General features: G+C 40.5%; 1 protein-coding gene across 3 annotated transcripts in view; it reads right to left on the reverse strand.

The window, feature by feature from the left end:
• KDM6A (lysine demethylase 6A) overlaps window positions 1–23,054 on the reverse strand; it is a 109,258-nt gene that overhangs the window by 58,847 nt on the left and 27,357 nt on the right. For all 3 annotated transcript variants that reach the window (XM_079974486.1, XM_079974484.1, XM_079974485.1), the window contains exons 4-6: window positions 14,631–14,680; window positions 5,497–5,555; window positions 3,559–3,679 (exon numbers count right to left, since the gene is read on the reverse strand). In XM_079974486.1, the coding sequence (XP_079830612.1) occupies window positions 3,559–3,679; window positions 5,497–5,555; window positions 14,631–14,680 (230 nt within the window). The remainder of the gene's footprint in view (window positions 1–3,558; window positions 3,680–5,496; window positions 5,556–14,630; window positions 14,681–23,054) is intronic.

The following is a 23,054-nucleotide window of genomic DNA, read 5'->3' on the forward strand; positions in this document are numbered from 1 at the left end:
TTAATTTGATGGTATTGAATCCAGCCAGTCAGCTTGCTTTTTATTTCTTCATAAGGTCTAATCCTCCACCCGGATTCTGTTTTGGTTAGTAAATCTTCATATGTCCATCTTTCCCCCTCTATATTTAATTTTTTAATTGTTAAAATGTCTATTGGTGATAACCACCAGGGCGTTTTCTGCTCCAACAGTTTTTTATTCCTTTCCCACACTTCCAGCAGTGGCCTTCTGAAAATGTGGTTAGAAAAACCTTTATGAACCCTTCCCTTGTCTCGCCATAAATAGGCATGCCAACCGAATCTTAGATTAAACCCCTCTAGATCTAACAAATTTTTGTTTTTGATGACAATCCAGTCTTTTACCCAACAAAGACATGCAGCTTCGTAATATAACCTCAAGTTTGGAACCGCAAGGCCACCCCTATCTCTTCGGTCTGTGAGCAATTTAAATCTGATTCTTGGTCTCTTTCCCTGCCAAATGAATTTAGAAAGTAATCTCTGCCATTCTTTGAATATTGAGGTTCCTCTAATTATCGGTATATTCTGAAATAGGAAGAGTAATTTAGGTAGTAAGGTCATTTTAATCGCCGCCATTCTCCCCAACCACGAGAGATGTATTCTATTCCATGTATCCAAGTCCTTCATTATTTCTTTCCATGTTTTCTTATAATTATTTTCAATCATGGCACTAATCTGAATGTTTAAACGTGGTGGCATCTTTTTAAGCACAGCAGCAAGTCAATGACATACTTTTGATTTGTATGGAATTATGATTGTGCAATTAATCAGGAGACTTCTTCAGTGCCCTTGGCTGCTGATGTGATTTTGGTAAAAGTCAATGATGTGACCTTTACAAAGAATTGTAAATTCAGTGTTTGTGTGTCTACAAAGCTACTACCACACACAGAAGCAATCTCTTATGGCATTACACATGTTTAACAATTCACTCAGGACTGCACAGTCTATTTCTTCAGGATTTTATTTTATATCAAGAGGCTTCAAAATGACACACAGTAGTACTTAAAAGAAGAAGAAATAGTAGAAAAGTTACTGGAAAACCTTTTGATTTTTACATACACATAAACTATAATGATATTCTGAAACTGTAATTTTATTATATTTTTCATCCCTAATCTGCTGCAAAATTTCATAATCGGTAGTTAAAAGCCTATGTTACACAAATCGAGCCATCATTAGAAACCTGACAATTCTGACATGAACTTACCATAGGACAGCATTAACCCAGCTGAGTATAACTCTTAGAGCTGTCTGTTCTAACTGTATGACCTAGGTGTGATGCCTGATCCTGAGAAATGTCTTTTGTTGAGATAACTAGGACACAGAAAGCCTTGCGTAATCAAAGTGCTGGCAAATAGCCAAGGCTCCATCTGACAGGCATGTTGAGAGTAAGGGTGGGAGGACGTGCAGCACGCGCTGCTAAGTCAACTCATTAGTTTGCTCTCCAGAGTCCTTCAAAATCGGAATTAATTCATCTTTCTAAAAGAAAGGAGGCTTGTAAGGCGTAAGCGCTCTCTTTCACTCTACGCTGCACAATCCAAACAGAATAATCGACTACATAAGCAAGACAAAAGAAGTTGAACAAAGTACTTAATTTGCATAATATGAATAAAACAGGCCTGGTCCAAATGACCACATGCTAGACCATATATTTTCCCCATACTTGCAAAATTCCATGCATATAATGACACTGTAGTAGAGCACTAGGATAACAGTTTTGTTGAACACTGGTGGTTATTAAGTGCCAGTAAAGATCATTAATTTTTTTACGAGAGCCAAGGGTTTCAGGTGAAAGAAGTTTGCTAACTCCATGCTCTAGCTCAGGAGTTGCCAACATGACACCCATGGATGCCAACATGCCTGACAGTTTCTCCTATGGTGCCCACAAAACATCTCAGTAAAGATCCCCTTTAAAAATCTACAGTACACAAGACTTTGTTTTGTCTTCCTGCTCAGTTCCTGTTTCCACTGGCTTGGTCTGTCCTGCACTGAATGCTCACTGCATGCCAGACTGGACACCTACCTCATTTTCATTATGAAAAGAAGTACAAAGAACTTCTCTCTGTGAGTTGGTGTGCTGGTAGCTGATGTAACTGCCTTTTCCTACTGATTTTTTATTTTATTTTTTTGGTTGGGGGTGAGAAGGGGCATGGCTGGATCATTTTGTGGTCTGTGTTTTTCTGTTCTTTTAAATGTGTTTGCCTTTTTTTTTTTATTAGATGGGCACCGAATTAGCTCCTGGTAACCCCTGCTCTAGCTTTTAATGCTACATCTTTCTTTATTCCATGTCTCTTATCCTCACATTGTGCCCCCAACACTCAGGGTCTCACAAAGTTATTCTCATACACCATCCATACAAAGCAGCCAACAGCAGTGGACTTATTATAGATATAGTGAAGTCCCTTGCAGACATTACTTTTCCCAGGAAGCAACTTTTAATTGTGCAATATAATCACTTCTGGTTATTCAGGTAAGAAGTCAGCAAACTGAACACTTGCCAACGTTGTGCTTCTCTCCCCAATAGGCTACATTTAAATGCAACTGTACAACTGTACAACTGCCCCACCTCCAGCTTTGAGAGCAGTTCTCAAAATACTTTTTAAGTCATAGGCAACTGGTGCATACAGGAGTTGTATTTTCCACCCAGTTTAAAGGGTTTCCCACACTTGAGGTATGGGCAGGCCTCCACAAAGCTTAACTTGAACCTCTTGTGATAGATAAGAGAGAATAATTACCAGGGGGGGAAAGGAAACGAAAAATAGCTCGTCAGAAATTATTCATTTGGAGAGAGAGAAAGCAGTGAACTGCTGAGGTGCTCATTCTGCAGTGGATGGGAGGCCCTGCCCAACAACCCAATGGGTCTGCACAACACAACATCAATCCACTGAGAAGCTGTCCTGCACATACACACTTCCCCACAAAGCAGACTTTCAGTGAAAATATTGTACAGTTTCATTTTAATGATTAGGATAGTCATATTTAATACCTTTCATGGTTCATTTTACTTTATATGCGGACTTGTCATACTTTAATAATCCTTATATTACAAAATAAATGATAGACAGGTTCAATATAAACTGCTGGAAAATCAGTCATGCTCACCTTCCAGTAATAAAAAACCCTTTAAAATGTACCTCATACAAGTCATGAACACCTTCTCAACGTGATAAATCTTACACAAGGTTTCTGTAAGTCAAAATACTTTATCTAAGTCTATACAGTCATTATGTGGCTCTCAAAACTCTATACATGATGAAATAGGACTTGGACACACCCTCCCATAGTCCCATGTGAATAGAGAGTTTAAAAGCTAAACTTGCAATATCTCACATTTAATCTGAAGCAGGATCTCCATGAAATGCAAGATAGATCCTAGCTGATAGCAAACTCCTGGTCTCATTCCGAGGCAGAAACCCAGGTGCCAAGTAATAACGGAACAGGTGAAATGAAAGTGAAGGAAACTAATACACTCTCTTGTAGTGCAATGAAAAACAAGTCCAAAATGAAGAAAATGTTAGCTATCATTAAAAAGGGAGAAACTTACCTTAAAACTGGACTCAAAATCTGTGTTCACTTTGAACATAAGCCCAAGTCGTAAATGAATTTCCTTGGCGCGGCAAAAGCTGGGATCAACATAAAGCACCTCCCGAAATGCTTTAATTGCCCTGGGGGGAAAGAACACTGAAATGTTTAATCTAGAATATTCTTAAAGGGCATCTGAGAAGACCAACTCATTATTCCTTGAAGAAAATTACTCAGAAAGAAAGTGCAAAGGAATTCTGACAATTCACAGTCATACCCAGATATTAAATTAAAACATGTACATCTATTCCTCTAAGACACCTTAAGTAATAAAATATTGAATAGCTATGATATACTTACAAACAGAGTGTTTACATTGGTTCATTGAGTTTAAAAACCATTTTAGACTTTTTAATATTTTCATTTTCATTTTAGAACAATAATCTGTTGAATATATTATTAAATACTAGTAACAAATGAATAGCAGGCCTTAAGTGTCCACATCATCAAGAAGAGAAAGATTTAAATCAAATTTCCTATTTTCTAATTCATGTATTCTGATAAAAATATGCATATTAATTGGTTGCTATAGCAATTAAAATATTCATTTAAAAATAAATAGTAGATTTTATAATGCTAGGAACATACCGTATTTTCCAGCATATAAGACGACTGGGCGTATAAGACGACCCCCAACTTTTCCAGTTAAAATATAGAGTTTGGGATATACTCGCCATATAAGACTACCCCCGCCTGCAACCAACTAGAGGCTGCCAGTCTTTTCATCCCTGTACGCACACCGCAGCTCTCGCAGGAGCCTCGCACTGCAGTCTCGCAGGAGGATCGGGGGGGGGGAGGGAGGGACGGAGGGAGGGAGGGAGGGACTTCAAAGCCCTGCTTGCCTCATCCCTCCTCCATCCTCGGCGGCAGCCAGCCCCTTGGAGCAGCGCCCCCCAATGCTGGGCAGGAGGTGGCGAAGGTGTTTTTGGCACTCGCCAGGCGTCTCTTCAGACGGGACGGGAGGGGAAGTTGCGGGGGGTGTGGAGAGAGAAAGGAGAGCGGCCGGTAGAGTGACGACTGTCGGCTGGGAAATGAAAATCAAGCCTCAAACCCCCCCCCCCGGCCTCCTGTTTCTGGTCCTCTTCGTGGGGTGGGGGCGGAGATGAGGGGCGGGGACTGGCCGGCTGCTGCCACCGCCCCATGCAGCGCCGGGGCTGGCGGCGACTCCAGTGGGCTCCCCGTGCACTCTGTGCCCCTCTTGTCATGTTTGTGGTTTGGGACGAGGCTGCAAGTCCATGCACCAAGAAAAGCCACACGCCCTCCAGCCCCGCCGCAGACCGCAGACAGCACGGGCCCCGACTCCCAACGCCTCTTTGCTTGCCGCTCCTTGGAGCGAGGGAGATAGGCCCAGAGCTGCCAGACCCGAGGCGAGGCGCAGGCACAGGCACAGGCCAGAGCCCCCCAACCTAAAGCCCGCCAAGCGCCGCCAGGGGCAGAGCACTCACCCCTCCGCTGCCTCTGCCGTCGCAGCAGCAGCAGCAGCCCGAGGCAAGGCGAGCGAGCCCCGATCGGCTGTCCAGCAAAGCGGCAGACTGTGCTCACCAGCTCCCTCTCATCCATACCAACAGGTGACTCCGCATCGCCACACTCATACCCGGCGTATAAGATGACCCCCGACTTTTGAAAAGATTTTCCTGGGTTAAAAAGTCGTCTTATACACCAGAACATACGGTAATTCTACCATTCTGGTCAAATTGCTCATATGCTTTTCCCACTACAATACATCTTCTTAGGGAATGAAGACAATTGGAAAGTGAATGAATTTTGTTTGTCTCCCTCTGTTACATGTAAGGTCAGTAAACCAAGTCACTCACTTGAAGATTTAATGCTCATAACTTTTGAAACTACAACACATGATGCAACAAAATGTTAGAAGTAGAAAGTACGTTCATCTACTTACCACTGAAATGCATTATAATGGAAGTAGACCAAGCCAAGGCCATACAAAAAGGCAGCATTCTGTAAAAGAAAACACATTTTTAACTGACACACATAAATGAATGCCTGCATTTTTCTAAGAAAGTATCGAAAACTGTATTGTAGTACAAAATGATATTTTAGGCACTGCTTGGCAGAATGAATGGTGATCAGAATAAAATGTTACTCATATTAGCAAATTTTACAGTATTGCTACATTACTGAAATAATGGGGCATGTGAATTGATAGATCAATAGCATTTCTCATTCATTTAAATTGAAACAATGAAAAATTGCTGTCATAATCCAACTTGCAATCTAGTGGCCTGCTTTCCTTAGACAGAGCATATGTTTAAAAACTGTGGGGTGACAAGAGACACCCGCAAGATACAGGGCAGAATTGCAGTCAAATGGAAGAGGCTCAAGGTTAAACGACACACTGTTTTATTATCTTAAGTATTCTCTCTGTTGACTAGGTGTGTACTCTGGAATAGCCATACTTTGCTTATACACCTTTCATGGACCTTCCTCGTGGCACCATTATTTAATTATTGTTCTAGTGTCTCCATTGAAAACTGCCTGGAAGCCAGTTAGTACTCTTGCAGCTATATTGTGTGCCAACTGGAACCACATGCTACAGACATATTGCCAGTACTTTATCACCTTCACTGGCTCTCACACAAAACCTAAGATCATCAATGAATGCCCTTCTCCAAGTGCTCAAACTGCACTAAAGAAGGAAACTAAGTATCATATTGACCTTCTTGTGGAAGGACTTCTGCTTGCAAAATGTGGATTCCCCTACTGCCCTTGCATATCTGGCTAGGGCGGAGGGCAGGAGATCTCCCAGAACAGGGTCAGTAGGAGAGGGTGGGATCATTCCATCTCACAAGTTGAATTCCACCCTCTGTATTTACTCAGCCATTGCAGCTTCTATGGAAAGCAAAGTTGTTTTGGCAATTGCAACTAGAAGAAAATGTCTTCAGCTCTGACTCCAGAAACAGCATTGCCCTCCCTACAAGTTTATGCATCTCAAAGTAACACGTACTCTCAACCACCCAAGAAAGGGCTGCACATAGTTCGACAACCACTGTTCTCTGACTCTCCAACATAAGCTGAAGATTAAAAGTGAGTTAACACAACTATACTATATTGAATAGTGCACACTTCCTTTTTAATGAGTCAGGCCAAAGATATAAAGCAGTGGTAGTATGGAGACCCATTTATGCAATGGGTGGATGAGCTAAAACAAACACCAGGGTTGATGTGGATATAGGAAACAAACAACAGAGAACACTAGAGAGAAGAGACATATATCCATAAACAGATGTAAGACAAAGAAGTTGTGAGACAAAAGAAGGTTAAGAAGAACAGCACAATTTACGTTTAAAAGCAACAGCTCATCTATCCAGTCTTCTAACACCTCACCTAAGTGTTTAAAACCAGAAGATACAGAAGATCAAGCATGACAACCTGTCATTTACAGAACTTTGTATCTACTGCTCAGAACTAACAGCAGCTGTCATAAGAACTTAAGAGCAGCCTGCTGGAGCAGTCTAAACGGTGGCCAAGCAGATGCCTATGGGAAGCCAGGAAGCAGGAATAAGTGCAACAATGCTCTCCCAACATATGATTCCCAATAAGTGGTATTGAAAGGCATAATGCACATCACTTGACACTTGCTTACACTGAATCACATTTACCATTTTAATTCCGCTTTACCTACTTTGGAAAGATGCTTTCAGAGCGCCTCACATATCTTTTTGTTTTAATCAGCTTGAATAATTCTGCATCATCAATGAACTCCACTTCCTACATCACTCCATTGGGAGAACCATCCATTTATACTTAATCTCCACTTCCTTAACCAGCTACTGCTCTATCCACCTTCATTCTCGCTCTCCTGATACTGAGACCAGGATAGAATGAAACATGTAAAGAGCATATAAGTGTAAGTCAGACCTGAGGAGGGGTACAGAGAAGACCAGGAAACATCCCCCAATTTAGTAACTCCAACAAAAATTCAGCCAAACAATGCTCTACTTGACTCAACAGTTTCTGATATAAATCAGTATAATTAAATAATGGGATGGTTTTTCATATAATTGCTATCAATTCTATTCAAGCAACAAATTTTATTTGCATGAATTCATGAGCCACACTTCAATAACAGGACTGTAAAGGTTGCATACAATTTCAAAACAATAAAATCAAGAAGAAAATCACAGTAGCTACAGCATGACCAAGGTGGCCTTCACTGGTCAGCAGCCATCTATCTTCAGATGACAGGTGCTACTGGTGAAAGAGGTTCTCAGATGAATGAAGCATATGGGCAGAACACTTTGAATTGTGTTCTGAAACAAACTGGCAAAAAATACTTGTGAGATGTATTCCGTATAGCCAGCCCCAGTTAAAAATTCAGTAGTTGTAGGTTATATTGAATGCACTGCAGTACCTCATAATGCTTTTGTTATTTATTATAAAGATATTATACTCTGCCTTTCCATACATCATTAAACTAACAACAGAGATAAAGATAAGATTACAATGGTTGTTGAACTAGCTTTGTATTATCACATTTCTTTCTAGAACAAAATAGATTCAAAGATTCATAGGATTGTAGAGTTGGAAGGGACCGGGGGTGATCTAGTCCAACCCCCTGCAATACAGGAATCTTTTGCCTAATTTGGGTCTCGAACCCACAACCCTGAAATGAAGAGTCTCATGCTCTACATCTTTGCACTCTTTGGCTGCCAAAGATGAGCGGTGTTTCAAATCTATCAGTCTGTATTTCTCTATAGCATAAAAATATCCTGGGCATTATAAAAAGGTACAATTGAGAGCCTCTGCCTATATGTAATGAATATGTGCAATATTCATTACATATTCAACAAAATTCTTAAAGCGTTACCATGGAAAAGTGTTATTTAGTTCAGAATCATGGTCATGAAATTTAAACCAGGGTAGGTATTATTCAAGAAAAGTGTGCTATACAAATTTTCTTTTCTTTTTTCTTTTTAAATAATTTTTATTAACTGGCCAATCACATCAAATTAAATCACATCATATAAATTCCGAATTACAAAGCCAAATTTTTAAATTTTGTTGGGGGAACCCATACTTCAAGATCCAAAGGGGAATTCAGATCATCTTCTTATTACTGCGTTAATGTCCAAATCAGTCCCAATCAGTCCAAACAAAGTTCATAATTCTATCCAGTCTTATCTTGGTGTTGCCACATCATATCTTGTTCGTATAATTTCTCTTTTTCCTTTACGATCTCTTCTGTTAGTCTCCTTAAGCCGATAGCAAGTGTAATAATCCTGTGTGGATTTCCCGTTCCTCCACTAAGTCCAGATGGTTTCCATATATCTCCTTCGTAGATAACATCACTTTATCCATAGTAAATTTTGGCATTTGTCGCTCTTAAGTCCCACCAAGGAGTTGATTCACGATATGTAAACAACTCTATTTCTCTCTTTCTCCTCCCAGACCCAAGAGCTCCCACAATGCCTCACAAAATGGCGAACGGCATTTTTTCCTGACTGCGTCACTCCAAAACTCTTAGCTTTCCAGCTTCATCTTGAAACATTGCTTTGGATCGAAAGTTTATCTCCACACAGCCTTAAATCCACAGCTTAAGTCCTTAATTTCTGACTCATTAGGGGAGGGGGATTCTTGTTAAATCACATAAAAAGGTAGAGGCAGGTTTTTCCCCCCCTCCTCCCTCAGTCATTACCGTATCTTGACGTTCTTCTCGTATTTTATTGTTGTCTTGTTATCAGAGATCTCTTCTGTCAGCAGTATTTACTCCCCTTTTTCCTTGATGTATGTGCAATTAATCATGTCCAAATTATTTCTTTTAAAGATCATTGCAACCAGAGGCGCGAATCGGGGACGGCGTCGAGGAGTGCCGAAAATCCCACAGGAGGGCTTTGTGCCTAGTGCCCCCACCCCCACAAATTCGGGGGTGGTATAGGGCACAGCAGGCAAGGGCCGTCCCCCCCCCATAATCCTGGGGGGGTTAAGGAGGCTAATTACCCCCATCATAGCCTCCAAATTACCTCGTGTGGGTCGGAGAGATGTTATTGTCAGCCATCTTCCGATGCGCCGCCTAGTGGCCCCCCACGCTATACAAATTTTTATACAAATTTAGAATGAGAAGAGTTGAAAATTTGTAAAAAAAAAAAAAAAAAAAATTGCTATACGAATTTTCAACTCTTCTCATTCTAAATCCTGGAGATTTGTAACAATAAGAAGACATCCTATTAAAATCAGTTTTACAGCATCTATAAAGCCCAAAAGAGGTTAAGCCCTATTTCAACAAGTTCCAACTGCATTTCAGGACACTTTATTACCATTTCCACACATACATGGTTTGAATTACTAGCTTATGTATGTTTCTCCATAACAACATTTCAGCAAAAGAGGTCATGAATAAATGTGGGCATACAATAAGCAAGACTATTTCCTCCGATATAAAACTTAAAGAGTCCATGCAAGGATTTATAGAAGCAATGAATGCTCCAGATCTTCTGCCAATATGAAGACCGGGGGCGGGGCGGGTTCCTACTAATTGTGTAAGGAATCCCCCATAGCTAGGTCAACAAGACAGAATAAAGTATTGATGGAGAAAGAAATCGGGAAGCATCCAGTAGATAAGTGCTGTAATAATAAATTACTACAGTTGCTTTCAAACTGACTACGTAAATGCATTTTCAGGTTACACAGATAAACATTCTTGAAATCTTAATCAATCTTGAAGTTTACCACTTATCTGGTTCCCTTCCCCTCCCCCCCAGTAAAAATGTGTAAAATGGGGAGCACCCTCTAAGAAGCCTCTAAATACCCAATTCAAAATATCTAAAGTTGAAGCTCTGGGGCTGGCTGGAGGATGTACTGGAAGGCGGCTACGCTGCCCCTCTACCCCACGCGTCAGCTGTTACACAGGGATGCTGAGCAGACTAAACAAAGCCCTGCAACATGTCAGGTCTCTTCGGGACTTCCTCCACCTTCACTGACATCCTCTTTGGGCCCCAGGAAGGGTCTCGTCGTGAGCCACAAGGACTCTCCCGATCTTTCCCCGCAATTTCCTAATATGATTCTCTTTATTTCCTGGCGCTGCGCATATACATGGTTGAGTAGAACACATGTAGGTGGGGGGATGGCCGTACAAGAGACACATGAGTTGCAGCAATATACATTATGAAAGGATTTTGAAGTTCCTAAGTCTCTTTCCTGTATTTCTCTTTTACCCTTCAAGTATTTTTGAACCAAATCAATTTTGATCAACTGCTACAGTCACTTTTGTGTGTTTATAAAATGACATAATTAGCGGCAGAATAATACAGCACTGAATTCTCATCTATCTCTGGAGAATGGATTCTTAATTATTTCTCTAGGCACTCAAGTGAGACTGCTACCTGGAAGATTTTTATTGCATAAGATGTTCCATCCAGATTCATATATAAACAGTTTTACTCTAAGGGAATGTGTAAGAATCACGATGATAAACAGTACAGCTCTCCCTTACACTGTGCAAACTTGATTGTATCATTATCAGATACTGAAACCTTTTCACAGGTCGGAATGGGCACTTTCCTAAGACCACCAAGTATGTGATGTGAGTCTCTGAGCTACTTTTGTAAGAAAAGCAACCAATATGTTTAACTAACTATATATTGTGCATTTTGAATATGAGAAGGGAGAGAAGCCCAGAAAGAGCCTCAATTATTGCTATATTGTTACAAAATATATCTGATGCATACCCCACATGTAAATACTATAAATTAGAACAGAATCTCCTTCTGAAGATGAAGGCACTAAAAGCAACATAATAATGTGACTGCATTTCAACATTTGTTGCCTGAGGGGATATCCATGAGAAGAGAAATGCTTTCCCATTATCTTCACCCAGTTTGCAAGAGATGTAGGAAGTGTGGTGCCACTGATAGATCAGGCCAAAGTACAGGTCATACTGATCACCATCCTGAATAGAAGATAATGCTAAAAAGAAATGGCTTATGAAATACATAGCCCACCTAGTTTTCAGTATCATGAGTATATTTTAATAAAGCTCTTAAATGTGTGGAAAAATGTTTTCAAGTACAGTGTGTCTCTGGAAATTCTAGTTAAGTACAAAACACCTAGAAAACACCTGCTCAGTTTTACGGTGTGTAAAGATGTGTATTCTAAAAGGAGTCTTTAAATCAGAGTTACATTCACAATTTACAGGCTTAGACAGATTTATGGGCAGCATACACTATTTCTATAAGCTCTGCATGAACAGTTAATTTTACAAAATTTGATGAGATCCCACTATCTATCGTTGGCATTTCTAATCGGTACATTCTGAAGTAATACATATATGGTATTTTTTGCTCTATAAGACTCACTTTTTCCCTCCTAAAAAGTAAGGGGAAATGTGTGTGCGTCTTATGGAGCGAATGCCGGCTGTGCAGCTATCACAGAAGCCAGAACAGCAAGAGGGATTGCTGCTTTCACTGTGTAGCGATCCCTCTTGCTGTTCTGGCTTCTGAGATTCAGAATATTTTTTTTTCTTGTTTTCCTCCTCCAAAAACTAGGTGCGTCTTGTGGTCTGGTGCGTCTTATAGAGCGAAAAATACGGTAAGTGGAATGAACCAAAAATTCACAGTAATTCCATTATTTTTAATGCAGACTTCACCTTGCAATTTCAATTTAGTTGTACAACATGGCTGCATAAGGCGAAGGTGGGGAACCACTGACCCTTTAGATTTTGCTGAACAATAACTCTCATCAGCCCTAGCAAGCATGGTCAGTGGCTATGGATGATGGGACTTGTAGTTCTGCAACATCTGGAGGGCCAAAGGTTCCCCACACTTGGCCTAAGATAATACCTGCGACATTTCAAAGTCCTCTAAATCAAATACTTCAAGGTAAGAAATATCACAGGCAATATCCAACTAAGTCATACTGTGAGTACACCAACTGAAATCAACGGACAAGTTACTTAAATCCACAAATTCCTATGGGTCTACTCCAAATATGACTAACAGCAAATATTACCCTGTAGAGCAAACTTTGAATTTTAGAAGGATACTTTACTTATGGTCAATGTCTGCTTCGTTGCCAAGTGCCAATTCTCACTGCAAAATATGCCATTCAATACTTTGAGATACACCTCCAATACCTCTGTTCATTTAGTTATATACCTGAAGTACACTCAATGAATGGGGTACTGGAGGCTTATCTCCAAGTAATGTGGAACTCCTAAATTTGGTAGGAACAAATGTCATTTCACCTTACACTGTTACTTTACAACATAACAGTTGAAACCAAAGAACAGCACCAATGCTCTAAGTGGATATGAAGGTCCCACCATCCAAAAATTCACTTATCTCCATGAAACTCTTACTATAAGCTCTGCAGTCACTTATACCAACAGCCTATTTTCTTAGTTCCTTGTGCTTTGCTGGTTTGAGGCAGCCATTTTCCAGCAGAAACTATGGAGGGAGGGGTGAAATTAATGAAGAACCAAAACAAAGCACATATTTTATTGGCATCAAGACCTAATGACACCCCTCTTTTCATGTTCTTTCCCTTTCTTGCAAATACAGCTTTTAAAAATGTAACTTCTTCCAAAATCACAAATGTGCAGGCAAAATTAAAATAAATCAATTTATAAGCTCTATTCAATAAGAATACAAAAAGTCTTAACCTGTTAAGCCAAATCTAGCATTAATATTTTGTGCACCATACACCACAGTAGTTACTGTTTTCATTATTCAGAGTGGCAGATCATATCAATCCATTATTTTTTTAAAATCACCTCAAAACCAGAACCACTGCAGAAGATAGGTATATTCATCCCCATTGCGACTTAAGTTGAGCTGGTATCTTAAAAGTCAAACATACATAATCCAGTAATTTAAAGCTCCAACATAACTGAATGATTCTGAGTACAGTGGTGCCTCGCAAGACGAAATTAATTCGTTCCGCAAGTTTTTTCTTCTTGCGAGTTTTTCGTCTTGCGAAGCACGGTTTCCCATAGGAATGCATTGAAAATCAATCAATGCGTTCCTATGGAGACCGTCCGGGGACAGAGGGGAAGGCGCGCGCCTTCCCCTCTGTCCCCGGACCTGGTAAAAGCAAGGGGCGGTGGGGAGAAGATTGCTTCCCCTCTGTCCCCGGAGATTGCGGGGCAGGCAACGGGGAGAAGCAATCTTCTCCCCGCCGCCCCTTGCTTTAAACAGGTCCGGGGACAGAGGGGAAGACGCGCTGCGCTTCCCCGCTATCCCCGGAGCTTGCGGGGCAAGCTTCGTTTTGCGAAGCAAGCCCATAGGGAGATGCGTCTTGTGAAGTGGCTAAGAAAACGAAAAACTCCTTCGTCTAGCGAGTTTTTCGTCTTCCGAGGTGTTCGTCTTGCGGGGCACCACTGTATATATGATTGTATATATGATCAAACACATTTCAATTGTGTCTTGAGACACCCTGAATGCCTAATATTGAGGCAAAAAATAGAAATGCTTTAATAAATATATATTTTATTGTGGGGGTTGAAGCTCCCACAATCCCTAGGAGCTGACTTCTATGACACTGGCAGAAACCTGTGTCCACACTGAGTAGCTGAAGTGTCAATCACCAGACAAGCAGAAAATCCCAACACCCATCTGCTGCCCCTTGCCAGTTCTAACGTGGTGGAGGACAGCATGAGTACTTCAATTTATCATCCTGTGTTTTGAAGATGCTGTCTAAAATCAGGGACCATACCACCAAGGCCATCCAAAATTGATTGACCCTCTATGAAGGAAAATAACTGCAAGTTAACTTGGTAAAGAATAATACATTGTACAACAATGAACGCAGAAAAGAAGATGGTGTAAGAAAATGTTGCCCAGTAAATTTTAGCAGCAGTCTTAGGTTATCTACTGCTGAACACTTCAGACCTGAAACAAGCAAAAACAAAAAGCAGGCACAGCCAGCTACATAATACCATCACTGAAGTTTGGTAAACAACAGTGTAGACAAACAAGGTAGCAAAACATTGTGGCACTGATACATATAATCTATTATGTATAAAAACTGGAGTACTGGTTTGAAACAATATTACTGTTTAGAAGTATAACTTATACATACCTTCCAGTAGTCAGATTGTAAACTGTAGTACCTCTGGTATGCAGATAATGCTGCAACAGAAAGAATAGTTTTTAGAAAAAAACTCAAAATTTTCGTAGTTATAACAAGGTTATTTGCTGACTCCAGATATAATGATAAACCTTGATCAACATAGTTAACAGGACAAGATCTAACCATGAGAAATGGTCTTCCTCCTCCCACCCCTCTTCTCTGGAGCACAAAGTCCTCTTTCCTGGTTATCTGTGTTTTAGGAAAAATATTCACCAGGTTTTCTATTTAATCAAGGTCCAGAAACCATGGGTTATTGCTAAGTTCCATCTTTGGTTAAATGGAGACTCTGATTATCAGTGCCAGTTAAATGTTTTACTACAATTAAAGGGGGTATTCATTCCCAAAACAGGAAAGGGGTGTGCTTATTTCTACAGTGGGTTTCAATAGAATCCTATGCATGTTTACGCAGAAGTAAGTTCCATTGTGTTCAATGGAATCTTGAATGAAAGAAAATATTATGTCTGCAGCAGTCCAATGTAGATCGCAACCTCGCTCAAACATGTTATTTAACAGATATTTACAGTGATAAAGCCATAACAGCCTAAAATCTTAAATCAAAACTGAATTGCTAGGAATAATAGAAGGATAAATGAAGAGTAGCTGTTTTTATGTACTGCCATAATTTATGAGTTTGATTCAACACATACACACATTTTCAAAACTGGTTGCACACTTATACTCTGAGCAAAATAACCACACAATATAAACAGTGTTGATAGTTCTTTTACTTTCCTATCAGTATTTTTTTATTGCTCATCATTTCTACACAGTCATTATGAAGCACATTATGCCTCCTAGCTCAAGTCATCTGATGAAATTAACTCTTGCTAGTTGAAAGACATAACATTAAATTGCATTTACTCGAACTATTTGGTGAGGATAGTTTTCAATCGAAATCTGTTCATCATGACACAGGCATCTAGGATATCTAAATCCCTCCATCCATACTCATAATGTTATGGGAAACCCAAATGCTTTCCTTTCCTTTCTTTTTTAAAAAGCATAGTTGAAGTACTTTTCAAAAGCCAAGAATTTACGTATATAACAATCTGAATAGAATACAATCTATATGAAATAGATTTTTTAAAATGAAATTAGGCCTAAAATTGCTTTAAAATTTCTTTAAAATAATTGTTTTTTAGACTTACAGTTATTGTTTTGGGGAATAATAAAGCAAAAATAGAACAAATTCTTACAGGTAATATCCAACCAAATATTCAGAGTAGACACATTTAAAATGATAAACTTTAGTTACTGTAATGAATGTTAGGCATCATCCTATATGACTAAAATAATACATCTTAAGAAGAAAATGGACACAAAATGTTAACTGAATAATTAGAATCTGTCTCGGTGTGGGGGAACCTCTGACTTATGCAATGAATTTGGACCGAAAGGTCTTCCCATTTGACCTTCATTTGGTCATTTCCCACAAAGCAAGACCATCTGTACCACTTCTGAGATCATATGTGACATCAGGTGTCAGAAAGCAGGACAGGATTCCCTATGCATCAGCTGATGAATGGGAAATTAACTCTTCCTTGGTTCAGGTGCCTAGGTGGTGAACTCTCTCACACACTCAAACCTTGCAGAAAACAGAATTTAACTCCAGCGCCCATTAGCTAATGGGTGGGATCTCAATCCTGTTGTCACTATCAATTCTCACCTTGCTGAACAACTCTGACAGGTGGGTGATAACCACCTGAGATCATTAGGACATCAGAAAGTTGAAAAGTGGGTAGTCCTGCCACCTGTCAAAGTTGGTTCACAAGGTGGGGAGAGATAAAAGATCTGGCTCACTGGACCAACCAAGTTCTCTACTGCTGGATTAAGGGATTTGTCTATTATTATGAAACAGCAAGAATACAAAAGACAAACCTGAAACCGTAGCTAGAGTTTATGCAAGTACCTCACACTGCTTCTCATACACAATTCAAGATATTAATGGTGTATCTATAACACAGACAAACTAACTGAATAGTAATTCACTACAGCAAGGAAATCCTTGGAAATGTAGTAAGACTAAGAATCATTACTTTTCTACATCTTCCAGAATTCTTTGGGGGATGCCATGACAGTTGATAATGCAATTCTTTTCATGTAGATAATTCATGAGAGGTCACAGAATCATGTATTTCATAATCTTCTGTGGGGAACCTAACAGAATTTCAGCAAATATCAAAAGGAAATGATATACATGAAATCCAAAATTACCAACAGTCTGTGGATTATTCTTGGCAAACTCATGTTGCAATAATTCATATATAAAGGAAAGGCAGTTCTCAAGTTCTCATTGTATTCTAGCATGCCCAAGAAACAGAACCCAAGGTTCAGTTATATATATAAGCATTGGTAGATAAGCAGGTAAAGTCCTCATTCGAATAGTTTCTTTAACGTCCCCCTTAGCAATCTCCATAGAATGGCAGCCATTCACTTGACTGCCCAATATTGCACTTGTGGACATTTTTCTGGTGGTGAGAAAAACAATCTTTGTTCAACACTGGTTGATCATTGCTTACTGACAGGGATCTCTAAAGGAAGCATTATGCCTGTGGATTTGCTAGTATCATTCCCCTGATCAGCAAAGTGCTACCACATATGAGCATTTTCAATGCTAAATGGATTAAGAAAAGACAGAAATGATTCCCTGTTGTCCTAGGGCAAGAGAACCTACAGGTTAGCAATCTCAAGTCTTTCATATAGGGAAACTGGGAAAAGGAGTTGGGTTCCACATGCACAATTAGATGTTTCTCAGGATGAACAGTGGCAGATTAAAGCTTCAAGAATGTGCAAGTAAAGAGAGCAGGGCTGATGGGGGAGGAAAGCCTTCTGTTCAGCCTGAATACACACTGGGGGAAGAGAGAGAAAGAGGCATGAAATTTGTATTATGTGAGCCTTCCATTTCTCCAGACCTTTTAATTATAGTCTGTGTCAGAGTTTTATTTGTGTCAGAGTTTTATTTGATAACATAACCTGAAGACTTTTTGTGTGCTTTAAGAATAAAAAGTACATTATGTGTAATAATGCAAGTCTCCATTTCTGAACATGTACAGAGTGTTAAATGCAGTTCTGACAGTGTTGGGAACTGGAAAATATGAGGACAAACAGATCAGAAAGGCAGCAGAGAAACTTGGGCTAGTCATAGTTGATTTGACAAGCATCAAGGTGCCCCATGATATTCTTGTAAAGAAGCTGGTAAAATGCGGTCTTGACTATGCTACCACTCAGTGGATTTGTAACTGGCTGACTGACCGAACCCAAAGGGTGCTCATCAATGGTTCCTCTTCATCCTGGAGAAGAGTGACTAGTGGGGTGCCACAGGGTTCTGTCTTGGGCCCCGTCTTATTCAACATCTTTATCAACGACTTGGATGATGGACTCAAGGGCATCCTGATCAAATTTGCAGATGACACCAAACTGGGAGGGGTGGCTAACACCCCAGAGGACAGGATCACACTTCAAAACGACCTTGACAGATTAGGAAACTGGGCCAAAACAAACAAGATGAATTTTAACAGGGAGAAATGTAAAGTATTGCACTTGGGCAAAAAAAATGAGAGGCACAAATACAAGATGGGTGACACCTGGCTTGAGAGCAGTACATGTGAAAAGGATCTAGGAGTCTTGGTTGACCACAAACTTGACATGAGCCAACAGTGTGACGTGACAGCTAAAAAAGCCAATGCAATTCTGGGCTGCATCAATAGGAGTATAGCATCTAGATCAAGGGAAGTCATAGTCCCACTGTATTCTGTTCTGGTCAGACCTCACCTGGAGTACTGTGTCCAGTTCTGGGCACCACAGTTCAAGAAGGACACGGACAAACTGGAACGTGTCCAGAGGAGGGCAACCAAAATGGTCAAAGGCCTGGAAACGATGCCTTATGAGGAACGGCTAAGGGAGCTGGGCATGTTCAGCCTGGAGAAGAGGAGGTTAAGGGGTGATATGATAGCCATGTTCAAATATATAAAAGGATGTCACATAGAGGAGGGAGAAAGGTTGTTTTCTGCTGCTCCAGAGAAGCGGACATGGAGCAATGGATCCAAACTACAAGAAAGAAGATTCCACCTAAACATTAGGAAGAACTTCCTGATAGTAGGAGCTGTTCGACAGTGGAATTTGCTGCCAAGGAGTGTGGTGGAGTCTCCTTCTTCGGAGGTCTTTAAGCAGAGGCTTGACAACCATATGTCAGGAGTGCTCTGATGGTGTTTCCTGCTTGGCAGGGGGTTGGACTCAATGGCCCTTGTGGTCTCTTCCAACTCTATGATTCTATGAAATCATAGAATCGTAGACTGTGGAGTTGGAAGGAATCCCAAGGGTCATCTAGTCCAACCTCCTGCAATGCAGGAATCTCAACTAAAACATCTATAACAGGTGGCCGTTCAACTTCTGCTTTAAGACCACCAAGGAAGGAGAGTCCAACATCTTCCGAAGGAGTTCATTTCACTGTCTGACAGTTCTAATCATTAGAAAGTTCTTCCAGTTGTTGAATTCGAATCTCCTTTCCTGTAAATTAAATCCAATAGTTTGGGTCCTACCCTCTGGAGCAGGAGAAATCAAGCTTGCTCAATCTTCCATGTGATATCCTTTTAGATATTTGAAGAAGGCTATCATATTCCCTCTTCTCCAGGCTAAACATACCAAACTCCCTCAACAATTCCTCATAAGGCTTGGTTTCTAGACCCTTGATCATCTTGGTCATCCTCTGCAAACATTCCAGTTTGAAAAAACCTTATTAAATTGTGATGCCCGGAACTGGACACAGTACTACAGGTGAGGTCTGACCATGGCAAAATAGAACAGTACTATGACATCCCTTGATCTGGACAAAAGAACTTATTTTGATGCAGCCTAAAATATCATGAGCTTTTTTGGCTGCTGCAACACACTGTTGCATCATTTTGCTTAACATGAGGTCTACAAAGACATCTAGCTCTTTCCCACATGTATTACTGGCAAGCCTTTTCACATGTACTACTGTCCTTCAGCTTATATTTGTGCAGCTAGTTCTTCCTAGATTAGTGTAGAACTTTACATTTGTCCCTATTGAAATTCATTTTGCTAGTTTTGGCCCAGTTCTCCAATATACTAAGGTTGAATCCAAATTCTGTCTTCTACAGTATTAGCCACGCCTCCCAAATTGGTATCATCTTCAAATTTAATGAGCATAGCCTCAAACCCTTCATCCAAGTCATTTATAAAGATGTTGAACAACAACAAGCCCAGGACAGAACCCTGTGACACCCCCATTTGTCAGTTTTTCCAGGATAATGAGGAACCATTAGGGAACACTCTTTGGGTTTACAAATCCACCTAACAGTTACTTCATCCAGCCCACATTTTACCAGCTTCTCCACAAGAATATCACAGGAGACTTTGTCAAAAGCCTTAGTGAAATCAAGACACTCTATGTTCACAGCATTCCCCTGATCCCCCAAACTTGTAACTCTATCAAGCAAAAGAAATGAGTCATCTGGCATGACTTGCTTTTGAGAAACCCATGCTGGGTCTTAGTAATCACAGCGTCCTTTTCTAAGCGCACATAGACTGACTGTTTAATATCTGTTCTAGGACCTTTCCCGATATTGACGTCAAGTTGATCAGTCAGTAGTTACCTGGTACTTCCCCTCCCCCCTTTTGAAGATGGAGTCAACATTTGTCCACCTCCGATCTGCAAGGATCTCACCTATTCTCAAAGCACACTCAAAGATTATAGACAGAGCATCTGAGATTACATCCACAAGCTCCCTTAGTACTCTTGGGTGCGGCTCATAAGTCCCTGGAGATCTGAATTCATTAAAAGTAGCTAGGAATTCCTTTACCATCTCTTTTCCTATCTTGCACTTCAGGTTCCTCCTTGCATTGTTTATTCTGTTATTTTTGGGCACTGATTTCCTTTTAGTGAGGAAAGAGGCAAAATAGGTGTTGAACAGTTCCACCTCTCTGCTACCCAATAGCATTTCTCCATCTTCTCCATGCAGAGGACCTACTACTTGCTTGTTCTTCCTCTTACTCTGAACACAGCCAAAAAAAAACTTTTGAAAATTATTTTTAACCTCTCTTGCAAGCCTAAGCTCATTTTGAGCTTTGGCCAGTCTGACCTACCTGCAACTGTTGGCTACTCATGTATACCGTTCCTTCATGATTTTCCCTTTCTTCTATTTCTTATATATGCCTGTCTTCAATCTCAGTTCATCTGTAAGCTCCTTATGCAACCACAGTGGTTTCTTTAGATGACCCCCACTCTTCTTTCTTGTTGGAACTGTCTGCATTTGTGCCTTGCATATTTCACCTTTAAAACAACCTCTCATCCATCTTGGATTCCCTTCTTTTTGAGGATTTCTGACAATGGGATCTCACCCAGTAGCTCCCTAAGTTTTTTGAAATTGGACTTCTTAAAGTCCAGAGTGCATGTCCAACTACACACAGCTTTCCCTTGCCTCTATATACGTAATAAAGCCCAAGAAGACATAGTCACTTCCTCCCAAGGTTCCTAGTTCTTCCACTTCATCAATCAGTTCTTCCCTGTTGGTGAGGACCAGGTCCATGATTCCTTTGTTGCTTCTTCCAACTTCTGAGAAATTAAATCGTCAGTTAAGCAATTGATTGTGAGTCCTAAGTCAATGCAATCTCTGTGCTGAGACTGGCCAAACTATATTCAAACATAACCAATTATTAAAAGCATTATTAATTTATTTTCTAAAGTATTTCTAAGCCACCTGTCCTTCCTCATATTGATCCCAGGGTGGAGTACCACAAAAACAAAGCCACAGTACAATTTAACAGTTGGTGCTTCAGGGCCTCCTGCTGGTCCCAATAAGTCAATTCACTCAATAATTGAATGGCTGCATTCTGCACAAATTGCAGTTTCTGGACAGTCTTCAAGTATAGCTCCACATCCAGAATGTTGCAACAACTGTACTTAAACCAGTCAGAGCTTGCAGAAGGCATTACTAGTCAACAAGGTCATCTATGCCTCCAGTGATGGATCAAGGAGCATCTTCAAGCTACATACCTCCTCTTTAAGAGAAGTACAACCCTGTTCAAAACAGATCCTGGAGCCACCAACTAGAGTCTCAGTTTTGTCAGGATTCAGCCTTAAGTACGGGCCTTAAATTCATCCCACCCCTACATCTAGTGACCTGTCCAGGACTCACATGACATCTGATTCAGAAGTCAAGGGGCAGGTAACACTGGGTGTCATGAGCATGTTGATGGCACCCTACACTAATCTCCTGATGATCTCACCTAGCAGCTTTTTATAGATGTTAAATAACAAGAAGGGGAGCAAAATGGAATCTGGACTGACCCCAGACCACAACTGCCATGGGATCAAGTAGCTGTTCCCCAATGCTATTATCTGAAACCAAAAGCTGGTAGGAGTGGAACAACTGCGTCACTGTGCCTCCATCTCCCAACCCAACAGAGACAGTCCAGCAAGATACCATGGTCTGTGGTATCAAAAGCCACTGAGAACTCCAGAAGGAACAACAGAATAGCACTCAACCTGTCTGTCTTCAAATAGAGGTTATTCATCAAGGCGACTGAGGCAGTTTTGGTTCAACTGGCCCAGATATCTTATTGAATAAATAAATCAGTTTCATCCAGAGTGCCTGAAGTTGGGTGTACACCATCTTTTCAATACCTTTCCCAAAAATGAACTACTTAGCTATAGATGTCCAAAACCTCTAGGTGCAGGTGTTTTTTGGGGGGGCATTTAGGAGCAGACACAGCATTTTTTTTAAAGAAAGTGGAGGCATGCAAAGAAGCATTACACACACACACACTCCATCAAGATCTAACTAGCTAGGAAGGGTAAGGATTGAGAGCATAGGAGGTTGGACAAACACCTTCAAGTTTTGTCCATACCAAGCTGCAGAATCTACAACTGATCCTGTAACACCTGGTCAGCCAGAGCACAGGACAGCTCCCCAGACACTGAAGCAACGGTAACAATCAACTTGGTATGAAACTGAATGGCTTTACCCCTAAAGTGCCTTGCAAACGTGTCACAAGGGGAAACCAAAGCTCAAGAACTGCAAAACCTGAGTGGATCTCAGCATTTTTTTATCACATAGAGCAACTTTGTCAGATGATTACTCTAAAACAGAGACCAAAAAATACTCAAACCCCATTTGCAAGAAAGAACTGAGAGCCAAAGAACTGAGAGATTTAAAAGCAGGGAGGCTTTTTTACATTACTGCTTGGTGCACGCAATAATCCTCTGTGTCACATAACATAGTCACATAACACATGCAACAAAGATCGCAGCAAAATGTCCACAAAACCATGGGGAGGGGAGGCCATTTCCTCTTTCTAAATCCCTCAAACTTTAAAGACATGTAGCACATTTTTTAAATAAAAAAAACTGCA

The sequence above is a fragment of the Podarcis cretensis genome (assembly GCF_951804945.1).
Source record: "Podarcis cretensis genome assembly, chromosome: 4".
NCBI classification, from domain to species: Eukaryota; Metazoa; Chordata; class Lepidosauria; order Squamata; family Lacertidae; genus Podarcis; species Podarcis cretensis.